The sequence below is a fragment of the Erpetoichthys calabaricus genome, chromosome 8 (assembly GCF_900747795.2).
Source record: "Erpetoichthys calabaricus chromosome 8, fErpCal1.3, whole genome shotgun sequence".
NCBI lineage: Eukaryota > Metazoa > Chordata > Cladistia > Polypteriformes > Polypteridae > Erpetoichthys > Erpetoichthys calabaricus.
This window is the reverse complement of record NC_041401.2, coordinates 168,775,260-168,799,333: the sequence shown is the minus strand read 5'-3', so window position 1 is coordinate 168,799,333 and position 24,074 is coordinate 168,775,260. Positions and strand designations below refer to the sequence as shown.

The window sequence follows — 24,074 nt, the reverse complement described above, 5'->3', positions numbered from 1 at the left end:
ATACTACTGAACAAGAAAGGACTGCAAATGGTTTATGGAACACCTTGCAATGAAAGAATCCCTCAACCCAGACAATGTCAGCGATTGTCCAAGGCAGAAAGATTACAATCAGTGGCAATTCTCCAAGGTGAATCCCCACCCCAATGATGAACAGCAGCAGCTCCACAAGGGGGATGGATCCCCTGGATGACAGTCCGCAGCAACTGTGGGTCATAAAGACACGCAAAAAGGCAAAATTGGGTGATGAGAGAAAAAAGTTTAAGAACCATTATGATATAGTAATAAATGTTGTTGTTGGAGCATTCTGACACTTTCTAAGAGTTTGGCAACGTATAGCAAAGTTGCTCATCTTGCATTGGGTTATGGTAGTGCAGATTTAAATGTGACTCTGAATTACAGGGACAGATGCAGAGGAATGGTTAACATGGCTTCAGGGATCCAAATTCCACTCCCAGTTTAGCCATTTTCTCTGGAGTCTGCATGTTCTCCTTGCTACCATGTAGGTTTCCCCTTTTGTTCTAAACACATGCATCTCAGGTAGACTGGCGAGTTTAAATTGACAAAACACAAGTCAGTGAGCCCCAACTAGTACCCACAAACCTAATGGAATAAACCCTCCCATCCACTTTCAATCTTGTTAATTCAAAATCAAACATTGGAAATTAATATGATTTGTGTTAAATAACTGTGAGTTAATGAATTGAATTTAGTACTGGAAAAGCTCAATAAATAACACAGGAGAGAAACTAGTATATTAAATACCAAGTAAAAGATAAAAACAAGAGACACAAAATTCTGCATTAGCACATATTTTCAAAGAAAAAGCTGTATCTGAAACTGGCAAATAAATAGAAAAAGTTACAATGGGCAAAAGAACACAGACATCAGACAGTGGATGAATGGAAAAGAGTATTATGGGTAGCCTCCTGGAGTCGTCTTTTCTCTGTTACAACTGAAGTTGCTATTTGGAGATGCATTTAAGTAAGCAGCCAACTGAGGACCTGTAAGGCGTCTATTTCTCAAACTACACACTCTGATGTCCTTCTGCTCTTATGCAGTTGTGTATCTGGGTCTTCTCCCTCTTTTTCTATCCTGGTTAGATCCAGTTTGCCCTCTTCTCTCAAGACAGTAAAGTACACCTTTGCATGAAATCTTCACTATTGTGCCAGTTTGTCACATACAATAACATTCATTTTACCAAACAACAAAAGACAGATGCATTTGTTGAAAAAATTGTTTTGCTTTGGCAATCTTTGAACCCAAAACCGAAGTTTAGAAATGTCTGTACCTTGCACCCCAAGAAAAGACTATTTACTTGCTTTATTCAACAGAACAACAGGCTTTCATTGGGCTAACACAGTTACAAGGGTTTCTCTAATAACCAATTATCATTTACTCCTGATTAATTAAGGATGAGCTAAGAGAGTTTACTATTCTTCTTCTTCTTCTTTAGGCTGCTCCCGTTAGGGGTCGCCACAGCGGATCATCTTCTTCCATATATTTCTGCACTCTGTATCTTGTTCTGTTACCCCCATCACCTGCATGTCCTCTCTCACCACATCCATAAACCTTCTCTTAGGCCTTCCTCTTTTTCTCTTGCCTGGCAGCTCTATCTTTAACATCCTTTTCCCAATATACCCTGCATCTCTCCTCTGCACAAGTCCAAACCAACACAATCTCACCACTCTGACTTTGTCTCCAGACTGTCTAACCTGAGCAGACCCTCTAATGTACTCATTTCTAACCCTGTCCATCCTCGTCACACCCAATGTAAATCTTAACATCTTTAACTCTGCCACCTCCAGCTCTGTCTCCTGTTGTTTCGCCAATGCCACCGTCTATAGCCCATAAAACAAAGCTGGTCTCACTACCGTCCTGTAGACCTTCCCTTTCACTCTTGCTGATACCCGTCTGTCACAAATCACTTCTGACACTTTTCTCCACCTATTCCACCCTGCCTGCACTCTCTTTTTCACCTCTCTTCCACAATCCCCATTACTTTGTACTGTTGATCCCAAGTATTTAAACTCATCCACTTTCATCAACTCTACTCCCTGTGTCCTCACCATTCCACTGACCTCCCTCTCATTTACACACATGTATTCTGACTGCTGAAAATGGGGCTTATGTCAATAATAAATTATAAATCAGTCATTTCTTGCAGTAACATCTATTTGCAACATAGGTAAATGGCCATTATTAGTAATGGGCTCTTAGTAAAAAAAGTATTAATTTCTTTATTAAAACATGAAAATTTCTGGGTGATTCCAAATATATATATAAAAATATATATATATAAATATATATATATATATATATATATATATATATATATATATATATATATATATATATATATATATTGTAAAAGACCAGGCCCCAGACACAGACGGACAGACACCGTATGCCTTACAATACAAACGTTTTATTTTCTTCACCCGTGGGCGCACGTCTTCCCCGTGACCCACAGGCAATACACAGTCCCTGACTGGTATTTACAAGTGATCTTTCAATTTTTCAAATTAATATATGAACAAGTCTGAATTGCTTGTATGGGTGCTTAAAAGTTGGAAAGGAAACCATACTCATTCCTACCGGACTCCACTCCACATGGAAAACAACTGGTTGGAAAGGCTACCTGACCAACTGGTCAATAAGTAACTGTAAGTAAGCATAAGTAAAGTGTGCCCATTTTAACAGTGGGGTCACTGGGGTGCCCATCTGAAGGAAGGTGTTGCTATCAAGCATCAGGCCAAGAGCCCACTTCTGACTTAATTATGGGAGCCCCCTTCTACAGTAGTTCGCAGTTCTAATTTCTTTGTCCCTTCCCACCCACCCACACATATATACTGTTCAGTAGCTGCAGAACAGGACTTGTAAACGTGTGAATTAAACCTCAGTAGAAAATTCATGAAAACTCTAGCTTGCTTGCCACATTACAAGTTAGCAGTAAAGACAACTTTCAATACTACATTTAAAAAGCACCACATGTGCATCCTGTCTTTTAACAGACTAAAGTTGTTTATATGTGAAGATGAGTTATTTTGCAAAGCTTCCCACTGATGCTGGAACTGCTTGATGGTCTATCTCCAGTTATAATTTTTCCATCTGACACTCGTCCGCTAGAGATGTTAGCATTTCTCATTCTTATATTTATTGCTCAGTGATGTGCTCTGTTCTCATTACATATGTCTCCTGACACCAGATAAGCTCACTGTCACGACACTGTTCTCTTACTGCTGTTATATCACTAACGCTTTTATACTTGTTGCTTTCTTTCCCAACAATACAAACTAATTAAAAAAGAAATCATTATTTTGCTGAGTCCCAGGAGGAGTTTGTACAATTTTGATAAAATTTTAAGCTACGATTTGCATTCACCAAGAGATTTTTCTGAGTCAGCCCAAATTTGCAAACTCCTTATAGACAAAGACTGGCCCACAACATGAAACCATTTGTGTAGAAATGTGGTGAACCAGCACCAACATCCATCTCACTATGCTGTATTAGCTGGAAATGAAATAAGGTATTTTGAATTTTGAAATTCCTGACTTACACCAAATGCTGCCCCTGTTCACACCCATCTGTTGGAAGAAGTGGGTTGGAGAATGTTACATTACCTAAGAACAGTTCTAAACACACTAATACTCTCAACATATAGACCTATATACATTATTGTTCAAAGAAAAGTGATCTCACTTTAAAAGGTAGCATAATATCTTCACCAGAGCAGGGTGTAAAATTAAAAGGAATGTTTCCTCGGTTTGTTCAGTGCAATTATGTGGTTAATTCTGATAATTTGTTTGGTAGATCTAAAGGTGCATTTAGAGAACACAGTATGGAATTTGACTTTCAGCAGGTTTAAGAATGGCAGAGAAAACCAGAGAAAGTGTTGAGGCAACTAGGAAAAAAATTACTGACATGCTCTTAGTTACACCTGCAGCCTTACTAGGTGGCGAAGAGCATCCTTGGTAATATCCAAAGCTTGAATATTTTAAAATAGTGCTTGCTGTTTTTCATTACTATAAGTAGTTGATATATTTATTATTGCCAAAAAAGACATGTTATCTGCAGGACTCAAAACAGAATCCTTAATCTCATTTCAACAGAGGCCTATTGAATTAATAAGCTAATTAACAAGACCGGGTCAGTTTTTGAATATACTCTGGACCCCATGGAGGTAGTAGTGGCAGAGAGAATGAAGACAAAACTGATGACCATTAGGAACAATGTTGCACATTCTCTCTTAGACATACTAGCATTGAGGACTTTAACCAAATGGATACACTATGAGGGCTCCTTCATATCAATGCTTTTATAATGTCTTACTGCGACTTCTCTCTTATCATTAACCAAGACAGAAGTTTATCCTTCTTTTCTGTAATTCTTGTGTTTGGTTAAGGAGTTTTGTTGTTGATGATTGTTATATTTCAATATTTCCTGAGCTTCCATAAATGGGACGAATAAAATATGTAGTGTGTCACATATCTATCTATCTATCTATCTATCTATCTATCTATCTATCTATCTATCTATCTATCTATCTATCTATCTATCTATCTATCTATCTATCTATCTATCTATCTATCTATCTATCTATTGTCACATATGCACATCTGTGGATCACCCTCAGGGCTCCTCTAAGGTATGTGAAAATACCCCAGGCCAAGAGAGGTCGCTGTCACTAATCATGTCCTCTCCTATTCCTTCCACAACACCAAGGGCACCGGACTCCTCCCCTTTCAGTCTTTCCGCTATAAGTCACAGGGTTGATGGAAGGAGGGGCCATTCTGTGAGCAGAGCACAGAAGAGGACTCGAAAGAATAAGAAAGCTGAAGCCTGATTTTGGCTACTTTTGTTTGCATTTACTTTACTGCCACCACACTTGAGTACTCGTACTTTTGCATTTATTTTGTTTGAAGTAAATAGGGATAACTGGGTTGGCACCCAACATTTACCAACTGACACTTGTGATTCCTCTGTCAACCACACTATCTATCTAAAATTATTCCAGTACTTAGTAATATTAAAATATTATTTCTTGTGTGGTGGTGCAATAGTGCTGCCTGTTATATTCAGCTCTCTGGGTTTAAACCCCATTCCCCAGCTTCTGTATATCTATGCTTCTCCTCTGCATGTGTGTTTTTGTTTTTCTCCAGATATCTAAGTGTCTTATTTTTTACTTGACGAACAATCTCAAAAACTCACCCTGGCCATGAGCCAGAGCACTGTGTTTTTTTGCTCACCGAAGTTATCACGGCAGATAACATGGAGATCTCTTCTTCTAAAGTGCACTACCATTCTTTTTTGGCATTCCTAAGGTGCCAAGTTCATGCTGCCTTGCCTGAACACCCATTTCTTTAAAAAATTAATCAGCCACATTGCTCACTTTTTCAATTAGCCTTGGAAAGTGCTCTGAGGATTGGTGATCTCAATCAAAGGTGTCATGTAAAGGCTAAGTCCAAAGCACTTGTGACAAAGTTTCTATGAAAGGCATCTCATGAGAAAATGATTAAGAAACTCATCCAGGCTACCAGCCATCAATTTAACTTGAAGTGCCAAGAAAGGCAAACAGGGAGACATGTCAAATCAAATGCCTCCAGTCACTGTTGCATTGTTTAGGCCTGGAACTAGAAATGTTTGCGCAAACATTTTTAAAGTAATCAGAAATGCCAAATCTTAAGCAAATTCAAACTCTTTGACACTTAAAACAATAGCTGTTGCTATCGATAGAAGGTCAATAAATGAGACTATTGATAAAAATGCCTTTTTTGTGTTGTTGTTACAATTTAAAATAACCTGCATAACTCAGAGCTAGTTAGTGATTTGGTATCCTGTAAGAGATTGCGGGTTAAACCCGAATTCCTCTTAAAATAATCTGTATTATTCAGTGCTGTTTGGTGTTGCGGTATGCTGTAAAAGATCTCTGGTTAGAGCCAAATTCCTCCCAGAACCTGTGTGGGATTTCTCTGGGGACTCCTTTTCTTGCTCACTGTCTACAAAAACATGCCAAGAATTGCTGGTGGCACTAAATTGCACCTGTGTACGTTCTAAACCACAAATGACATTCCATCTTGGCATATCGAGTCACCCATTTTCTTGTCATCCCATATTGAATAACTACTTGTATTATGGAGTTAAATTGGTTCTCAAGAAAGAAAACAAAAATATCTAAGGCCGCGCAGCAGAAAAGCAGTAATTGGCTAATTATAGCCATGCTGGCACTTTGCAAAGCTGAAATGTGAGAGGAATTTTACTTTAAAATGTTCAACGCATTGTTTTATTCCTTTGCTATGCACTAATGCTCTTGCCTGTTTGAAGAAAGCATGCACCAACTGTATACATATATATGGATAGCAGAGTTAGGGCAGGTTTATGTCAGGGCACCGCTCTACGAGGAAAAAGTACAACACTGAAGAGAACTGAGAATGGAGTAGCATGTGACAAAGAACTATCTGTCAATATGATATTAACCTTTTTGGATACTGGATATGGAAGGAAAACTGGAGTGCCAGGAAGACAACCTGCATAAGACCCGCTTTATATAGGGAGGTATTTGATGTGCTTTTAACTTAGTAGTTTGTGCTAGGTGAATGACATGCTATCAACTGGCTGCACTTCGTATCTTTGTTGATCAGCTGCATTATTACACATAGATATTATAACAATATCAGTCTCTATAACTGCAGTGATACCCAGGACATAACAGGGAGAATTTTCTACACTGACAAAGACCAGGAACCGGATTTGAAACCACAATCTATGAGGCAATAGCACTATGATGAGCAGAATATAATATAACATAAAATAGTGTCAGTGGCACAGTGGTGCCCCTTCTAATGTAGTCATTGCCTGTACGAATGTATACAATGAAGCCTCTCTTCAAGAAAAGGAGCTGAGTTGCTTTTTTCAATAACTCTCTTTGGTTGGTTAATTCTTCCATTCATTTTCAAGCATGCCTGCAGCACTGATCACAAGGCTAGAAGCAAAACTCATCAGGTGCCAGTCCATCATAGGACCCATCATGCTCACAACCACATTGACTTGTACTGGGTCGATTTTGTTTCAACATGTGTTTGGGATATTAGAAAAAAACAGGAAAACACACACACATACACACATGGGGAGAACTTGCAAACTCCAGAAAGAAGTGCTGTTACAAATCAGTCATTTATATTTGTGAATTCCTCCAAGCATCTCTCAGTACTGCATTTTTGTCTGAATTTGCTATGTTGTTTATACTGCTCAGTTTTATTTGCTTGTGGATTGTAATGTTGTTTTCCCTAGAACTCTGTGATGATACAACTTCATAATTTTTTCTAGCCCACCTAATCCAATTCAAGGTTGGAGGGGCCTCCAGACCATCCTAGAAGTATAAAAAGAAGAATGAACAGGGTGCCAGTCCATCAGAGAGTAAACAAGTTCACATTGCGGAGAATTGGTAACCGTCAAATAAATTCAGCCACATGTGTTTGGGGATGTGGAAGCAAAACTCGATTAGCCAGAAGAAAAACCAAGATAACACAGGAAGAACATGCAAACTCCACATGGATAACATATGAGCGCAAGATTCAAGCCCAGGACGTTGAATCCATGAGGCCTCACCAACACTGCACTATCAAGGGATGATGCCATACAAAATAAAGACTATAACTAAATAAAGATGCGCCACTGAACAACACAGCACTACAATGAAAATGCAATGAACTCAAGGAAGTTCAATACTTGCCATGTTATACCAATTTGTGAAATCCTTATAATGTTCAACTGTAACCGTTTATCCCGGCAACAGTAATTCATGTCTATTTGCTATATACTTTTACTTTTAGAGACAGCATCCAATTACTTACAGAGTTACATCTATGTGAAACAAGAGCAGCAGAAGGAGCATGGCAGTCCATTAACTTGCCCTTTCATAAACAATGGGCTCTCATGCCTATGAGCTTAAGGATCACATTTAGGACTCTACTAAGGTAAGCAAGACCACTCCAGGATGAGGGGGGAGCTGTTGCTTACACATTCTTGTCATTTACTCACAGCATGGAGGATGCCTAGGACTTTCGAAAAAAGCCCTGTCCATTTCAAACCCGGTGCTATAAAAAAGGTAGGCCAACCAGAAGGAGGAGTCTATTAGGAACCTGAAGTCTAAAGACGATGCAGCTTCCTGCAACATGCATTGATCGAGGAGAGCACTATTTCTGGGATATGGCAACTGACTTTCATGTTGTGCTATCGTGCACCCCTTATTTTATGGTTGTGCATTAAAAAGGGTTTCACCCAGCTGGGGCCCAAACATTCAGCAAGGTGTTCAATGCAGTTTATCACCAGTCACAAAGCCTATTTATAGTTGTCACTTAACCTAAGCATATTTGACAAGAGTCAGAATTCTCAGGGAAAAACCCACATAAACATGGAGAGAATGTGCACACTTCACATAGCTAACAGTTGAACCCATGGCTCTGTGCTGAACACAACAGCAATATACTGTAACTGTGCAAAATTGGTCGTGTGCATAAGAAGGACTTCATGCAAGAAAAAAAAACACAGCAAATGAGAAATCTGCACAGGTATGAAAATAGAGGCATGGAAGGCACGTCATGTATTTGTTTGTGTGTGTGTGTGTGTGTGTGTGCTGCTTTGTGTATTTAAACACAGCTGGACTCTGAAAAGAAAAGAAAGCTGACCTTCAGATTTAATCTGTAACTAATGGATTACTGCCTGTAGCAAATCACTTTCAACCTCATGGTTATACTTCATCCAAAGACGCATTCACTCTACATATAAAGAGCTTTACATATTTGATTTTTCCTCTAATAAACATAAACGTTTGTATAATTATGAAGAGAAAAGTATACCTCACCGACTGTATATTAGGGAACAGGGAGGTTTAATCACTTTCCATGAAATCCCCAGTTAAGAACCTGGGTGCAGTGCAGCTGGTGCATGTAAGCAGACCACCACTGTTTCATTCTTACAGGGAGGAAGTGCCAGCTTTTTAATAAATGAAAATTCATATGTACCTAATAAAAAATAAATCAATAAACACAAAGAGTTGTACTCAGGTCTACTGGTCTCGTTTTACTCCCAAAACTAGATTCCTGTACGTCATGGCCCACCTCCACTGCCAACAGCAAGGTCGAAAAACATCTGGACTTTGAGTCAGGTCTACTAGGACTTGTAAAGAGAAATATGGAAAATGCCAATTCCAGATTTGTGTTTTTTTTTTAATCCTTATATTTCTGATTGTTCTTCAAGTAACACGGGACAAAACTGCTTTGAAAGTAAATATTCTGCCTTGTTCGCTTTATTTAGCTTCTGTAGCTAGCAAGCTAATATTTAAACTAAACTGAAAAAAACTAAAGTGCTGCCTCTTACCATATTCCCGTTTTGGAACAGTTCACCATGTTTTCAGGGTTTAAGGTTCAGCACTGATTAAATCTGAGAACAGATGTCACTCTGCTATTTGATGGGCAGTATGGTGGTGCATTGGTTAGGGCTGGTGCCTCCTCTGGGTTGGAATGCCAGCCTGGCCATTGTCTGTGAAGACTTTGTACATTTTCCCCATAGCTGCTTTTTTTTCTTCTGGGTTCTCAGTTTTTTTCAATCAATTCCTCAAGATGAATGGACTCAGTGAGTTGTCAATTCAAAAGTACTCCACCAATGGACTGCCACCCATCCAGGATTCATGTCCTGTCTTGCTGAGAAATGCACAAAACTGAACAGGACTAACTGGCTTGTCTAAAGGATGGATGGACATGATACGTTACACATTAAACATTAATTACTGCTTGTCACTAAATATCCAGTTTAAGGTCACAAGTATCTGGACACTATCCAGATGGCAACTGGTGTAGCGACAAGGAGAAGGGCACACACTTGCCCAATGGGCAAAACAAAGTTGCTACTTGACTCTGCAGCCTGTCTTTAAGGTGATGAAGGAAACAAAGGGTTGTATCTGAAGGGCATACAAGTGCCTAAAAGAAAGATGCTCTAGTGAAAGATCTGTAACTTTATGTGTATTCATCACATCATCAGCAATTTGTAAAGTCTGTAATTGTATTTTGCCTGCAAACTTGTAACAACACTCTGAGCCTGCACTAAATGAAGAGCGCTATACAAAAAGAATTGAATTGAACAGTATACATTGTCAGGCATAAAAGCTGTCTGCTGCAGCGCTGTGTCGCTCTTGTTCAACTGCTTGGAAATTTCAAATAGTAATTTACAAAATACTTTTCTATGGCAGGTTCTTCACCAGGTTCCGGATGTTGTCGACACTGACTCTGCAACTGGTAGATGAGTTTGAGATTACTGCATTTTTAACTTCTGTAGTAGAAATCTGCATTGGGATAAGACTATGACTACTTTTTTCAAAAGTATTCATTTTATTTATTCCTTTATATCTTTCCAGGGTCACAGAGGGCTGGTAGACCATCATAGCAGCATCCAAAACAAGGCATGAACCAACCGTGAATGGGATGCCAACACACTGTAGGACACTCTCATACATTTAACCCCTATGCCTTCAAATCAAACTATTTTACAGTCCCCAGATTGTTTAAAATGGAAGTCTTTTAGATTTGAGAGGAAATCTGAATTTCCCCAGGGGATTAATAAAGTGTATCTAATCTGATTTAATCCAAATTTCAATGAACCCAGGTCCTTAAAGTTATGTGCCACCAGTGCTAAGATAACCATTCCCAGACAATTGATGACAAGACACACCACTCATCTCAGAGCTCTAATTACAATTATAGTAAAAATTAAGCTATATTAGAAAAATGTTAAAAGTGTAAAAGCCTACAAAGAAAGAATAACAACATAGAATTGCTGAGTGGATACAAATTCAGAGATTGGGCATGCAATGAAACACCCCAACACATCCTGCTGCTCCCACATATACTAACCCAGAACTCTGCACTGCTTTAGTGGAAAGCACAGTGACGGTGAAGGGCTCCACGGACTCCACCAGGCTGGAATGTTCCATGTCTTAAGATGCTGATTGCCAGGGTTGGTGGTTGCTCCAATCAGCCAGCAGCTGCAGTGAATCCATCCAATCATCAGCTTCAAATATGGAATCTGCTGGGTTTTATTGTTATTTTTTTTTCACATCTCTTGTTGCATAGCTGAGCACCTCTGGGTACTTGCTTCTGAGGTTTCCAAATACAAAGGAGAGTGGACAGACTGACATACAGACAGTCTTTCTTAAGCCACAAGCACATACTGAGCCTTAACGCTGGGGAGCTGCTGACAACACTTCTGTGTCAAAGCTCCAGCAGAGAGCTCTGAGAGAAAGATGTTTAAGACTGGCATTTATACTTTCATCTGCCCAGCAGGCAAAACCCCTGCACAGGCTGGGGGGAGAAACAACCTGAAATGGTTGGTTCTTGCTACCTCTTTTGGGAAAAATAAATTTTCCAAATGTCTAGTTGGTTAATTTAACTGAGGGTTCTGTAGCATTAAACAAGCTGTAACTGATTGTACAATGGAAGGCGTTATATGCAAAAAAACACATCTTGCTGCACTTTGCTTCTCTAATTACGTACGGATTTGGCCAAGCACGCAACAGTGCCAGAATTTGAGTAATTTTACTTTTTTGGAAAGCCTATCCCTTGGCATCAAAGCACTCAGTGGAAATCCTAAAGGCTCCTTGTCAATGCTGCTCTCCTGGGGACTGTGGCACAGCTTTGCTGTTGCTGAGAGGAGTCACGCAAGATCTGATGCCAGCCTTACTGCAGGGTGTGTTAGAGTGGCAGGGCTCACAAAGAGAGAGTATACAACTGGGCACCTCCATTGATCTCTTCCACGCCTGTCAAAGGCTCAAGGCTTGGTAAACACTGACCTCAGCTGACCAACCCAAATGTGAGCAATGGGGGCTAAGGTCATCCTCAGGCCTATCAGCTAAAAAGGCACCTGAAAAAGTAAAAGTACACATACTGTAGATACAATTTAACTGAAAACAGACAAAGGTGCACTGAGGAAATCAGCCTCTGTTTGCCAACTATTTGGATTTGGTCAGGAAAGCTAAAGCTTGAGCGTGGCCCGATAGCAAGGCAATGAGAAACAGACTCTTCTGCTGGACGCAAGTCCACATATCCTGGCAGCTAAGCACACATACAGCCGGCAGGGCCGCTCCTCTCGCTATGAATAGAAGGGTTCTTTCGCCGGCGGAGAGAAAACAGCTCGGCTTCCACCTGCCAAGAGTGTGTCTCCAAGGGCAGAAAGGAGCTCAATCAGTGCAGTGTTCTCCAGGTGGTGGAGTTGACCCTTGAGAAGGCCTGAAGTGACCCCCTCAAAAAACACATAAAGGAGGACTTTACAGGGAAAGGAGAATCGCAGACGGCTTGAATTTCTGCTGAACAGTCGGAAAAGCGGGAACAAATAAACAAACTAACTCCAACTATGTAGACCTATCTCAGGCTCTACCCTACGGGCTCATCCAGTGGCGCTAGGATCCCCGAACATGGTGGGAAAACAACTGGGGGAGGTGGGGTGGCATACAAAACCATTTCATTCATGTTTTCATATTTAATCAAGCAAAAACTAATAATATTTTACATTATATTACTAAGAGCATTGTTAAATAATTTCACTATTATGGAAAGCATTGCTAACAAAATCCACCAATTACATTTTAGTTTGTAAAGTGTCTTCCAGAACAATGTGAAAGCACCTTACATAATTAGTCAATCAGTCAGCCATTTGCTAACATGCTTAGTCCTGAAAAGGGTCGCGTGGGATGCCTGAGCCTATCCCAGCTAGCATATGGCATGAGGCAGGAACAAACTTTGGACAGGACGCCAGTCCAAGCGGGGGTGAAATTAGCCCATTTGTTAATCTTTTTCTTAGGTAGTGCCTTTCACTGAACAGTACCTGAATAAAGTTACTGGCATAACACCATCATGAAGAGTATGGCTAAATAAACCCAACATTTACAGTTTACTTTATATAATGCTTTATATAACCCTATCAAAGCAAATTAGTGCATTGGTTAATATTTTCTTTATTTAGTGCTTTTCACATAATATGTGAAAAAATTCACTGACTTTTCTGTTTATCAATGACTGGAATAATTTCCCCACAACGCTGAGCAACTTCTGGAGAGCAGAATTTGTTTATATATAAGTCTTCAATATCCTCAGGCTTTAATAATTAAAATGCAAATTCAAGAATGCCTCAGATGTTCCATGTAAGGGGTTATGCCACCTGGCATGAGAGTGCACAGCCTTATAACCATCAGATGGCTGATGAATAGTGTCCAACAGGAGCAAAGAAAGTGGGTCAAACTATTCAACTGTGTCCTAGTGACAATGGCCTCTCCGAAAACAAAAAAAACAAAAGTCCCTAAACAGGCACTTCATTGTCCACTGATATATTAGGAGATCATTCCAAGCATGTCACTCTCCAAAATACAAAAATCTTTTGATAACATTTTCACACCTGCACCTGTGGCTTTAGTCTCTGAGGGGACAGGAAACAAGACGTTCACTGAGTCTTCAAGTCCATAGAGCAGGATTGCCATGAAACACACTAAGAATCACACCAAGGTGCTGCCACCTCGTGGCTCCAACTAGTAATGCAAAGCAGGAATAGGGGAAAAGCAAAGTTCTTTTTTAATGAAATAAGAGTCAAGTTTGTCTACTTACACATCTAAACTTTTTTATTTGTCTGTTATTCTGCTCCACTGCTTCAAAAGCAAACAAATTTCTCAAATGGACTGAAGATTTATTGACTGATTAGTTGTCTGACTGTATTATTTATCTTGAGTCTGTATTCTTGTTTTTTAGTTCCTGTTGTATGAATTTGAATTTCCCTTTGGGATTAATAAAGTTTATCTAATCTAATGTAATCTAATTTAACCTATAACCGAATCTTATTTGATATGATTAAAATCTCCGCACAAAAAATTGACTACTATTAACTACTGTTGTTACAGCAGAATTGAAGGATTCCTACCACATCCCAAAGAAGTCTGGTTAGACTGACTGACGCCTCAAAATTCTCCTTCCATGAAAGAGTGTGGAGGACTTCAGTGGACTGGCATCCCTTTCAAGCTGCCAAACTACACTCCTTCCCATGCCAGGCTCTACTGGTTCAGAAAATGAATGATTATTTTGGAAGAGTGTGAAGCTGCTCTATTAAATAAACACACAGAGATGCCTAAGCAATACTCGGCATGCAAACCACTTTTTGCTGTTGCGTGAGTCTTTGCAGTAAATTTATTATTTAGGCTATGGCTTCACAAACTGAACTTCATAAATTTCATATTTTCTTATGTTCTCACATTTGTTGTACTTATTTTTAGGGTTAGCTATATTTAATTTCTGTATAGCATACTACATGCTTTCTCTCATTTTGCATTTCAGAATGATAAAAAAGCATACATGCAAGATCTGTTAATTCATTTAAAAATAAAAGATTTTGGGAAGACATGGACTGGACCAATATGTTTCTCACATTGTTAGCTCATTATGATATCCAGCAATGAAATTAGACAGAAAGAAAGCAGGAACAATACGCCTGGGAAAATTGGTGGTCAGTCAGCTGTATTGCTAAAAAGTAACAGCCCCTAACAGTAACAGCTTCTTTTTTTTTGAGTCAGAAAAAAGAAACAGAAAAAGTGAAAGAGAGAAAGAGAGAGACGGAGAAATCACTTCAAAAACTCCTGACTTCATCTGGAAGATTGGTATGAAAACCCAAACCAGTGGAGAAGCCAACGTGGCATCTGAATTTCCATCCCAACATTCGACTTCACTTCCACCAAGCGAGTCGCTGATGTCTCAGCAAGTCAGCCGTGGCCACAGACATCACAATCAAATGGCAACCAATTCAAACCTACTTATTATTTCTCTTTTAATTTATTACTCCTCACTGCCTACAGCATTCTGCCTAAAACCTTTACACAGATACAACTGAAACACACTTTCAGTTTTTTTTTTTTTTTTATTGAGGAAACATCAAAAACAACACAGTGGGTTCTCAACATGACAAAACACATAAATCAGTGGTAATTCAACTGAAAATGTGTAATAAACATCTGCTGTTGTCTGTCTTCAAGAAGCAATAAAACACCTTAGGTATCAAATGTGTTACTCCATACAAATATGATCAGACTGTGTTACAAAGAGGCAGCTTTGTAAAATGAAAGCAGGATCTTCAGAATGTATTAAACCAAATGTCCCAACAGAAACAGAAAGCCATTTTGAATGTCCTTTTTTTCTCATATAATTAAAAATGATGTACTATAGTTTACCACAGAAATGACAAATTCTGGAGAGTAAGTAACCCAATCATGAGGAATTTTACATGAAATCAGAAGGAAAACAAAAGGAGAAAAAAAAAAGTGAATGGCCCTGCCGTCCTTGCATTTGTATTTCTTTAAAAGCGCAATAGAAAGCATCTGCTTGAATCAATAAGCAAGCGGCTTGGCCGTTATCTGTCAAAATATGCATAACACACACACAGATGTAGAGAGATGAAAAGATAAAAGGATTTGTGCTGTGTGGCATAGAAGAAAAATCGGTATATATTACCATACATTAAATATTTCCATTCACGAATAAAGTGTCCATTATTACTTTATGATATTACAGCACATATTTCAAAGTAGTTACTGTAGAAACACATTTTATTAGTCATATATTGTATTATAATAAATACATCTAATATGCACGCAAATACACCCAGCTTTCCTCACACATACAATACAATGTGTGTGCCTGCATATGTATACACAGCAGGACAAGAATCTCAGCAGAAATCTAATTTTGTTTATTTTGAAAAAAAAATCAGATGACTGTGAATGTCTAACACAAAAATTTACCAATATTTAAGGAAATTTTACAAAATGACATAAGTTTAAAAAGTTGAAAAATTAGATTAAAAACTAGCCTTGTGTGGCATTAGAGGATTGTGAATATCTAACACATAAATTCACCAACATTTAAGGAAGCTCTAAAAAATTTAAAAAACTTTCAGAAAATTAAAACAATTTTTAAAATGGGACCAAACAATTAATAATAATAATAATAATAATAATAATAAAACCAATAAAAAATAATAATAATATTACAACCATTCATTTTCAAATCCAATTCAGGGTTGTAAGGAACTGGAGCATATTATTATTGTTTTTATATTATTATTTGCTATTACTGTTATATTTTTTCTAGGTTTGTGGTCATATTATTAATACAATTACTATTATTATTATATGTTCCATGAATTATACTGCTGCTACAGGTTTCCTCTCCAGTGGGACTAGTAACAAATACCTTCATTATACTGTAAGATGTAATGGCAGTAAAGTTAACTGAATGTATCGGCCCCATGTGGATGTGACTGTGGTAGTATGCTCTGGGGGGCTTTCCAGACTTGGTTCTTATCTAGTGTCCAAAGCAGCTAAATTCAGAAAATGAATGGACTGATTACTATTCATATAAATATATGATGCAGTGCAAAAGATGGATATGGAAGGCACCGTATGTTTCTTCTATACACATTTGTTGAAAAAAAATTAAAAATAGGTGAACAAGCCAAATGTTTTTATTGTCCTTCACTGGGATTACAGGAAATGATAAAGTGTTTTTCTGTGGGTGAGGGCATGAATCAGTAGTAGGGACTAAACAGGCAATCATGTCTCTTATTGACTTATGTGCAAGTCTTTAGGCCATACTCTGTCTCAGATTCAAACTCCTCAGACATTTCTCATACCCCAAAACCTGTTAAACGTTTTCCTGCAATCAAATAATTTGCATTTATGTATGTATATACAGTATGGGAGTCATGTAATTATCCATTTATGCCTATTGTGGGGTAGGGTGCAGTATGTATATTGGTTCTTTTTGCATTGTACTTTTCTATAGTGAAACACAACCCTAAAATGCTTTTACAGCTACAGAGATGCAGGATAATTGTTTTTAAAAAATTTTTCCAGATGGAACACAGGGAAGATGAGTGACTTGTTCAGGATTACACAGTGAGCCAAAGGTGTGACCTGGACCACCAACCCTCAGGGTTTTTTATATTGCACTGCCATGGCCACCAGATCACACTAACTGAAGAATGCCTCGTGTAAGTTGTTATTTAATAATTATTAAATATTAATTGAAATTACACTTTTTTACATCAACTGGGAAATATGAGGTGAACTAAATGTGTTCACAGAGGAATATCAGCTCACACAAAGACATTTACGTGATCACACATTAATGGTACTTGTTAACAAGTTTACACTCTATTGGATGAGACAAAGACAGAACAGAAATGGTGTCTATCGATCTTAGATTGCTCCCCTAATTTTAGGTCTTAATGTCAGTTATAGTAATGAAATGAGGTACTAAGAAAGAGAAAGGATTTTTTTTTTGTCTCTGATGAGGATAAATACTTTAACTCATGCATGTGGCCAACTCTAAATATATAATTGCTACTAATATAAGGAAATTTCTAGAAATCATGCTGTCTTGTTTGGTCACTTGAGGTGAGGTAAACTACATTCACTCTGACTAAATTTATATATTTACACATACATGTGTAAATATTTATTTTGCTTTTACAAACAACAAGCATCACTATTTCTGAATATTAACAATGCACTTGTAAAAGTTTTCAATACACACTCGAGCAAAAATAAACATTTTTATCTAAATGGTGTCTGAGAACGCTTTCTAAAATTTTTTGTTCAGGTATTCTTTGAATTATTAAAATGGATTAACAAAAATAGCATTTTGTAATCCATATTAGACACATAATAAAAAAACTGAGCTGTGAAATTTATAAAATAAACAAAAAATTTCATCAACCAAAACTAAAAGCATTTCTTTTTCAGACAGCACACAAAACATTTGATACAGTTGTCCTTGAAGAGCAAATATTAGAGGACTTGGAAAAATCAGAAACTATTAAATGTTCCTAATATGAAAACACATAAATATTTTGACATCAAATCACAAAAGATAAGACCTTCTACAAATAAACCAAAAGTTCTAATCCAAATACAGCCACTTGATTCCTTTAATGTTTCTGTAATGTCATAAGATCTGATGTAAGTTTATGCATAAATTATCTGACAACCTATGAAGGTGTTAACTCAGAAATTCTCTAAATGAAATGATTCCATCAGTCATGGTGCTGAAAATAACACATTTCGCAACCAAATCAAACCACATAATATAAATTGATTTTAAAAAACACCAAAAAGAATGGAATATGACGCCATCAAGTAAATGTAAGGCGGCTTACTGGCCAAGTAAAGGCGCACTAGATGACATGGACCCAAAATGTCTGCCACCCCGCCCCCCACTGATTTCTGTACTTGTTTTTTTAGGTTACAGCGGCGCTGACCTCTTTTTCAACTCTACATTTTTATACGTAGTGCAGTATCGGAAATTTATTGGTTGAGCTACTGGGGTGATACAAGAAAGAAAATGGCAAGACCATCACATCAAGACAGCGGAATTTTGCTAAAGGCTGCTGTTCAAAAATATCTTCTTTTTCTTTAAATAAAACAAGTAAAAATCGACTTTACTGGGCATTGAAGCATCATGAAAAATATAAATTGGCTTTTGGTTTACAGGTCCTGAACGTTCCCAGCATATGGAAAGGAAACGCCTTGAAGAATCTCGACCACAGTAGTCAATGTCTTATAATCATACGAATGTGCACTTAATGCACTAAAACTCTGAATTTTTAATTCATTATTATAGCCATAAAATTCCATTACGTTTTCAAAATGAAAATTAGCACAGAATTTAGTCTCGATATAAATATTTTTGTGAAACACATTTAGCTCTAATGACGTTTAATGGCGACTATTTGGAGATTTACGAGGGTTGCTGCTTTTCAGTTAAAACTGATGGTCAGAAACCAGTGGGCAGACGGGAGAATGGATTTAGTCAGCTCTGATTCAGAGTATTTATATATAACTCACATCACACTGATGTCTGGCGTTTGGCAGCTCAGTCTGAGAATAAATCAGGAGTTCCTTTAGTTTATTAAACAGTGTACCTCTCACATAAATGCATCTCATGAATAGCACAAACGTAAACAAGGAAAGAGATACTCTAGACAACAGAAAGATTATATACCCAGGCTCTACCCGGAAAAGCCAAGTCTTTCACAAAACCTTCACACAACCAATCTGTATCAGTTTCAAGTTTTTCCTTTAATTGCATGAACTATTGTACAAACAAAAAAATTACGCATTATTAAATTTCTACCCTAGTATTGTCTATCAATCCGATAAAAAAAAAAAAAAATCAAACTACAAAAACCATGGACTTGTTACCTCAGAATGTATCATTTTAGGCTTGCGTGTGTGTTCTGCAATGAATAAAAAAAAAAAAAACACATTTTGGAACTCAAGTAGTGCCCACTTCAGGAGTGCCACGTCCATGGAATTTGTTCAGATATATGGAGCCTGGCGCAACCAGCAAATGGACAAACTGCCGAGTACAATGAGGATTGAACCTACAGGGCTGGGCCTTCACGTTAAATGGGCCACCTCCGGGAGTGAAAACATTTGAACTGAATTTGCAAAAGAATGTCCTTTGTTATTTGACTAGCCCCAAATTCAATTAGGATCCAATTTTACTTTTATTGTTTTATTTTTCCTTTTTTTTTGAGCTATTAGGCTACCAGGTTTAACTCATCGTTTATGAATGGGCCATATGATAAATTTACTACTTTCACACCAAGTGTCAAATCTTTATACTTCAAAGAGAAACCTGCGTGTTAGCTACTGAGCAGAGGCAAATGCCTTGATTTATGACCTTCACACCTTTAAGGGACTGTGACCTTTAACACAATAAATGGGCAGACCTTTTTTGTTTTTTTATTTCTTTTTTTACCTATGTAATGAAAGTGATTTGTATTGGTATAATAATGTGTTCCATGAAAATAAGTTTCACAAAATTCAGCACCAAATAAAAAATAAAACAGAGTCAGCCTTATAAGAGGCAATGGTGGGTATTCAAGCAAAAAAAAAATGCTTCACCTTATTTCTACTGTTTTATTTGAACTTTCCTCTTCATAGATAAATGTCCTCCATTCTATCAAAGGGACAGCCGTCAGTGCACATACAAAGAAACTCCTCGGCTGACAAAGAATCCCTCTTTCTCTCCCTCTCTCTTTCTCTAAATTTACAGACTGCTTACAATGGATTTGGACTGCATTGTATTCATTTTATGAGCTGACATCAAGTGATTAGAATATTCCAGCCAAAGACAACCAAGGTAAATAAATGGCTCAGCTCTCATACAAAGATTCATTACCATAGGTTTTGGCAGTGTAAAAAAATGAAAAGGTGAATGGAATCGCTTCTTAATTAGGTTGTTTTGAAAATATTAATTAAATCGCAGATAATCAGTCACATGCTTATGGAAGTGACGCGCAATCCAAACAACTCCTCTCACTATAACATGTCTCAGTGGAAAAGCTTTGGTAAATGCTATATTTTTCTGTCCCATCTTCACCTCCAAAGATCTTACAAAAACAAAAATGACTGGCAAACAACAAAAGCATAAGCAAGTCCCCAGACATGCCATGCTTTGCAACGTATTCACACACACCAATGGTAAGAATTAACATACAGTATTGAGAAGGGTTCAGAAAGTGGCATTTTGGCCTAGTCAGTAGTCCAAAGGCCAGACTTTGAGGTGCAGCAGTCAGCTCTGCCACAGACAACAGAAAGGGGCACAAACATGGCATTAAAAGGTGCAACTAGCTAGTTACAAATCTAATTTCTGTTGACACTTACTAATATCAAGAGCCAAAAGGCTGGCATAAGAAATGTAAGTCTGCTGAAAATAAATGAATTGTCACCCAACCCAAATATATAAAATTAATTTAACCTGTTGCCGTTTGTTATTATTAGCATTATTATTAATTTTTATATTTATAATAATAATAATAATGAGGGGTAATGGAATTGCTTATTATTATTATTATTAAGACCCTCGTCAGTAATCACACCACTCATCAGAATATTGGAGCGACCTGTCAGATGATGCCTCCGTACTCTTTGTCTTTCTCATCTTTAGTTCAATGTTCAAAAAATCACGCTTTAAATATTCATTTCAAAACCACACTAGTTGATATTTGGGTAGCTCGTCCTAAACTGTTTCACGTGTGATTAAATCCACGCGTTCAAGGTTGTATTCTGGCGTAAGGATTTCGTCGTAAACTCAATCTGACAGACAAAGACTTTAACTTGGAAAATTATTGTTGGCAATTACGGTACGACACACCGCCCATGAACGATCCACTGCAAATGGTAAAGCGCAACACCGTACAACTAGCGAAGAGCCCCAACCCCCCACCCCCTCCCAAAATACAGTCGGACTTTGCCCAATCTATCGCTTCATAAATGAAATTCATGCATTCGATTTCCACGCTCTTGCCCAGGAACTCGGCTTCACTGAAATCTCTCTCGTGGAAATCCAGAGCCACTATCGAGAGCCTGTGGATATCAATTGGGGATCCACGCGCCTACAAATAAAAAGCGAAAAGACAGGTTTTGCTTTTTTCAATACCAATACGATTAAAGACACATCATTATTGGACAATTGAACGTAATCTCATATATATAAATATATATGTGCTATATATTACAGCATATGGAGGCACACGTGTGGGTTTAGCTGCAGAACAGAGGCTGTTAAAAACAAGGTTTATTCAGTCTAATAATAAAAATGGGCATGTTTCATTCAGCGAAAATAGCTGGAAAAGTAAACGTTGTACAATATCACTATGAAAGTGACAACTGCTATATCGAAAGAATGTCTTTCTTACTGGATAATAATTATTTTATAAAATTTGTTTGTTTTTGCGACAAATCACAAAAGGTGTAGAATCCCTGCAGCAAGCTCACTAAGAGCATATAATTGACATAAAGAGCTAGGCGCGATTTTCCAGCACACAATACAGACGAATCCCCAGCGTCGCAACTAGGAATGGACAGGGCACGCTGGAGGGATGCTCTGCGTCGGCGAACACCTTTCCAGCAGCGACATTCCAAGCTGTACATGCTGCGCGCGGTTAAATGCGTCTGTCACACACACGTACAAAGCTCGCACACTGCACATTTTTGAGTGGCTTTACGGAGACAATGAACCTCACTTACCTTCCACTGCCCATACCGTCGGTACTATCCAAAAAATCCACAAGATATCCATTATTGCGATGGATTTCTCAGCAGAAAAAATATATTCAAAAGCCCAGGCATTCAATGATAATACGTCCGAAAAGCCATTGAAAGCGGTAGCTGAGCTGCAAACACACAATCCTTTACTGAGAACAGAATGAACCAGATCCCATGAAACAGAACAAAAATCTAAGCGAAGTTTGGAAGATACCAAAAGGTGAAAGTCTCGGGGGGCGTCGCCGCTCCTGTCAAGCTTATTTCTTTCTAACAAAATTCATAATGCACACACCCTATTAAAAATTATTCTCTAAAAGTAAAAAACATTATATATTAATGTTAGAAAACATTTCAAAGGTCGCTTTTTAGATTCGCTCACGCTTCACTTCTGCGTCAACCCCCTAGTTCAGAATTTTTTATTCTTCTATCAATCAAGCACATAAAGCCGTGAATTTTTTCTTTCGTTCTCTTTTTTCTGAACTAATCCTTGCTTTTACATAGAAGACGGTTATATTGTCGTTATTTGTATTTATTTATTTTATAAATCATCCTAAATAGCGCTATTAACGTATAGCGACTGTGTTTAATATTCTTATCTATGTGACAAATATTGAAATTATCCAACAAATCACTTCTAAAACAAGTGTGCCAAAAAAAAAAACTTTAAAGAATATAACACTCAGGTTTTTCCATATTAACAATAAATTATTTGATTCTGCTTTTTCTAATGAACGTCCTAAAATAGCAAACCGCCTAAAAGTGTAATGTGGAATATTTTTGTGTTCAGAAATTCAAAAATGTTTTCCTAGCATAGAAAGATAAACACTACATTGTGTTTTTGCAATACATTTTATTTAGATAGATAGATAGATAGATAGATAGATAGATAGATAGATAGATAGATAGATAGATAGATAGATATGTTTACATGCATATCTAAATCGGTTTAATATATAGAACTAATACATTTTATATGTATGTATTATTTGCATACATACATATTGTTTTTTAAAGTGTGTATTTTTACTTTTCATCTCTGATATTATGGCTTTGTTTTTATCAGAATGCGCTAAAATGATTTTGTATTTGTATATATTGGTGCTCAGAAAGATTAAGTGATCGAGGTGAGAGATGGACTTCTACACTTACAGCAGGGGTTCTTAACCTGAGGTCCATGGACCCCTGTATGAGTTTCAGGGGGTCCGTGAAGGTCAGATAAAAATTAACATTTATATTCACTTTACAGCCCGATACTGTTGATTTAGAGTAGATGTAGTAGTAGTAGTAGTAGTAGTAATGGTAGTAGAAAACATAGTGGTAGTAGATCTCTTTTAATTTGCACAAAAGTATTTCATTTCATAATTATAATGAGTGGCCATTACTTTTTGCATAAAAAGGAGTGTTTTTTTTAGATTGTTTGCTTTAAAGTTTAATAATACTTTGTGTGTATATGTATGAGACCATCAATTCTCGATAAATAACATTATATTCATTGCATGCAAAGTTGTGCTTATGTGAATACTCCTGGGGAAGGTGGTCCTATAGCTTCCATCGGATGCTTAAAGTGGTCCGTAACTCAAAAAAGGTTAAGAATCATTGACTTAAAGGCTCCACTTCAATTTGTTGGCCACTGCACCATAGTGCAAATATGTGTGTATGACTGTGTGAATGAATAGCAATGTTTTTATTGCAGGCACACATTGCGTTTGTTTGAAAATGAACGTGTAAGCGTTTTTTTATTATTTCGTTCTATTGCACGTCCTTATCTCGCCATTATTTAAGTACTGAGCAGTTTTTATTCACTTTTCATGGAGTGCACGATATATAGACAGATGAAGACAGCACATTATTTATTTTGAAAACTACTTGCGCTTTTTTCCTAGTACCACCAATCGCATGATTTAGATATGTTTCGGAGTATGAATTAAGAATGCAATAA

The 24,074-nt window shown here is 37.5% G+C and overlaps 1 protein-coding gene across 4 annotated transcripts in view; it reads right to left on the bottom strand.

The window, feature by feature from the left end:
* The window catches only part of LOC114656266 (ephrin type-B receptor 2), a 482,289-nt gene extending 460,005 nt beyond the window's left edge, over positions 1–22,284 (bottom strand). For all 4 annotated transcript variants that reach the window (XM_028807771.2, XM_051931087.1, XM_028807772.2 and 1 more), the window contains exon 1: positions 22,118–22,284. In XM_028807771.2, coding sequence (XP_028663604.1) covers positions 22,118–22,169 — 52 coding nt within the window. In that variant the 5' untranslated portion in view covers positions 22,170–22,284. The remainder of the gene's footprint in view (positions 1–22,117) is intronic.
* Between the last annotated feature and the right edge of the window lie 1,790 nt (positions 22,285–24,074).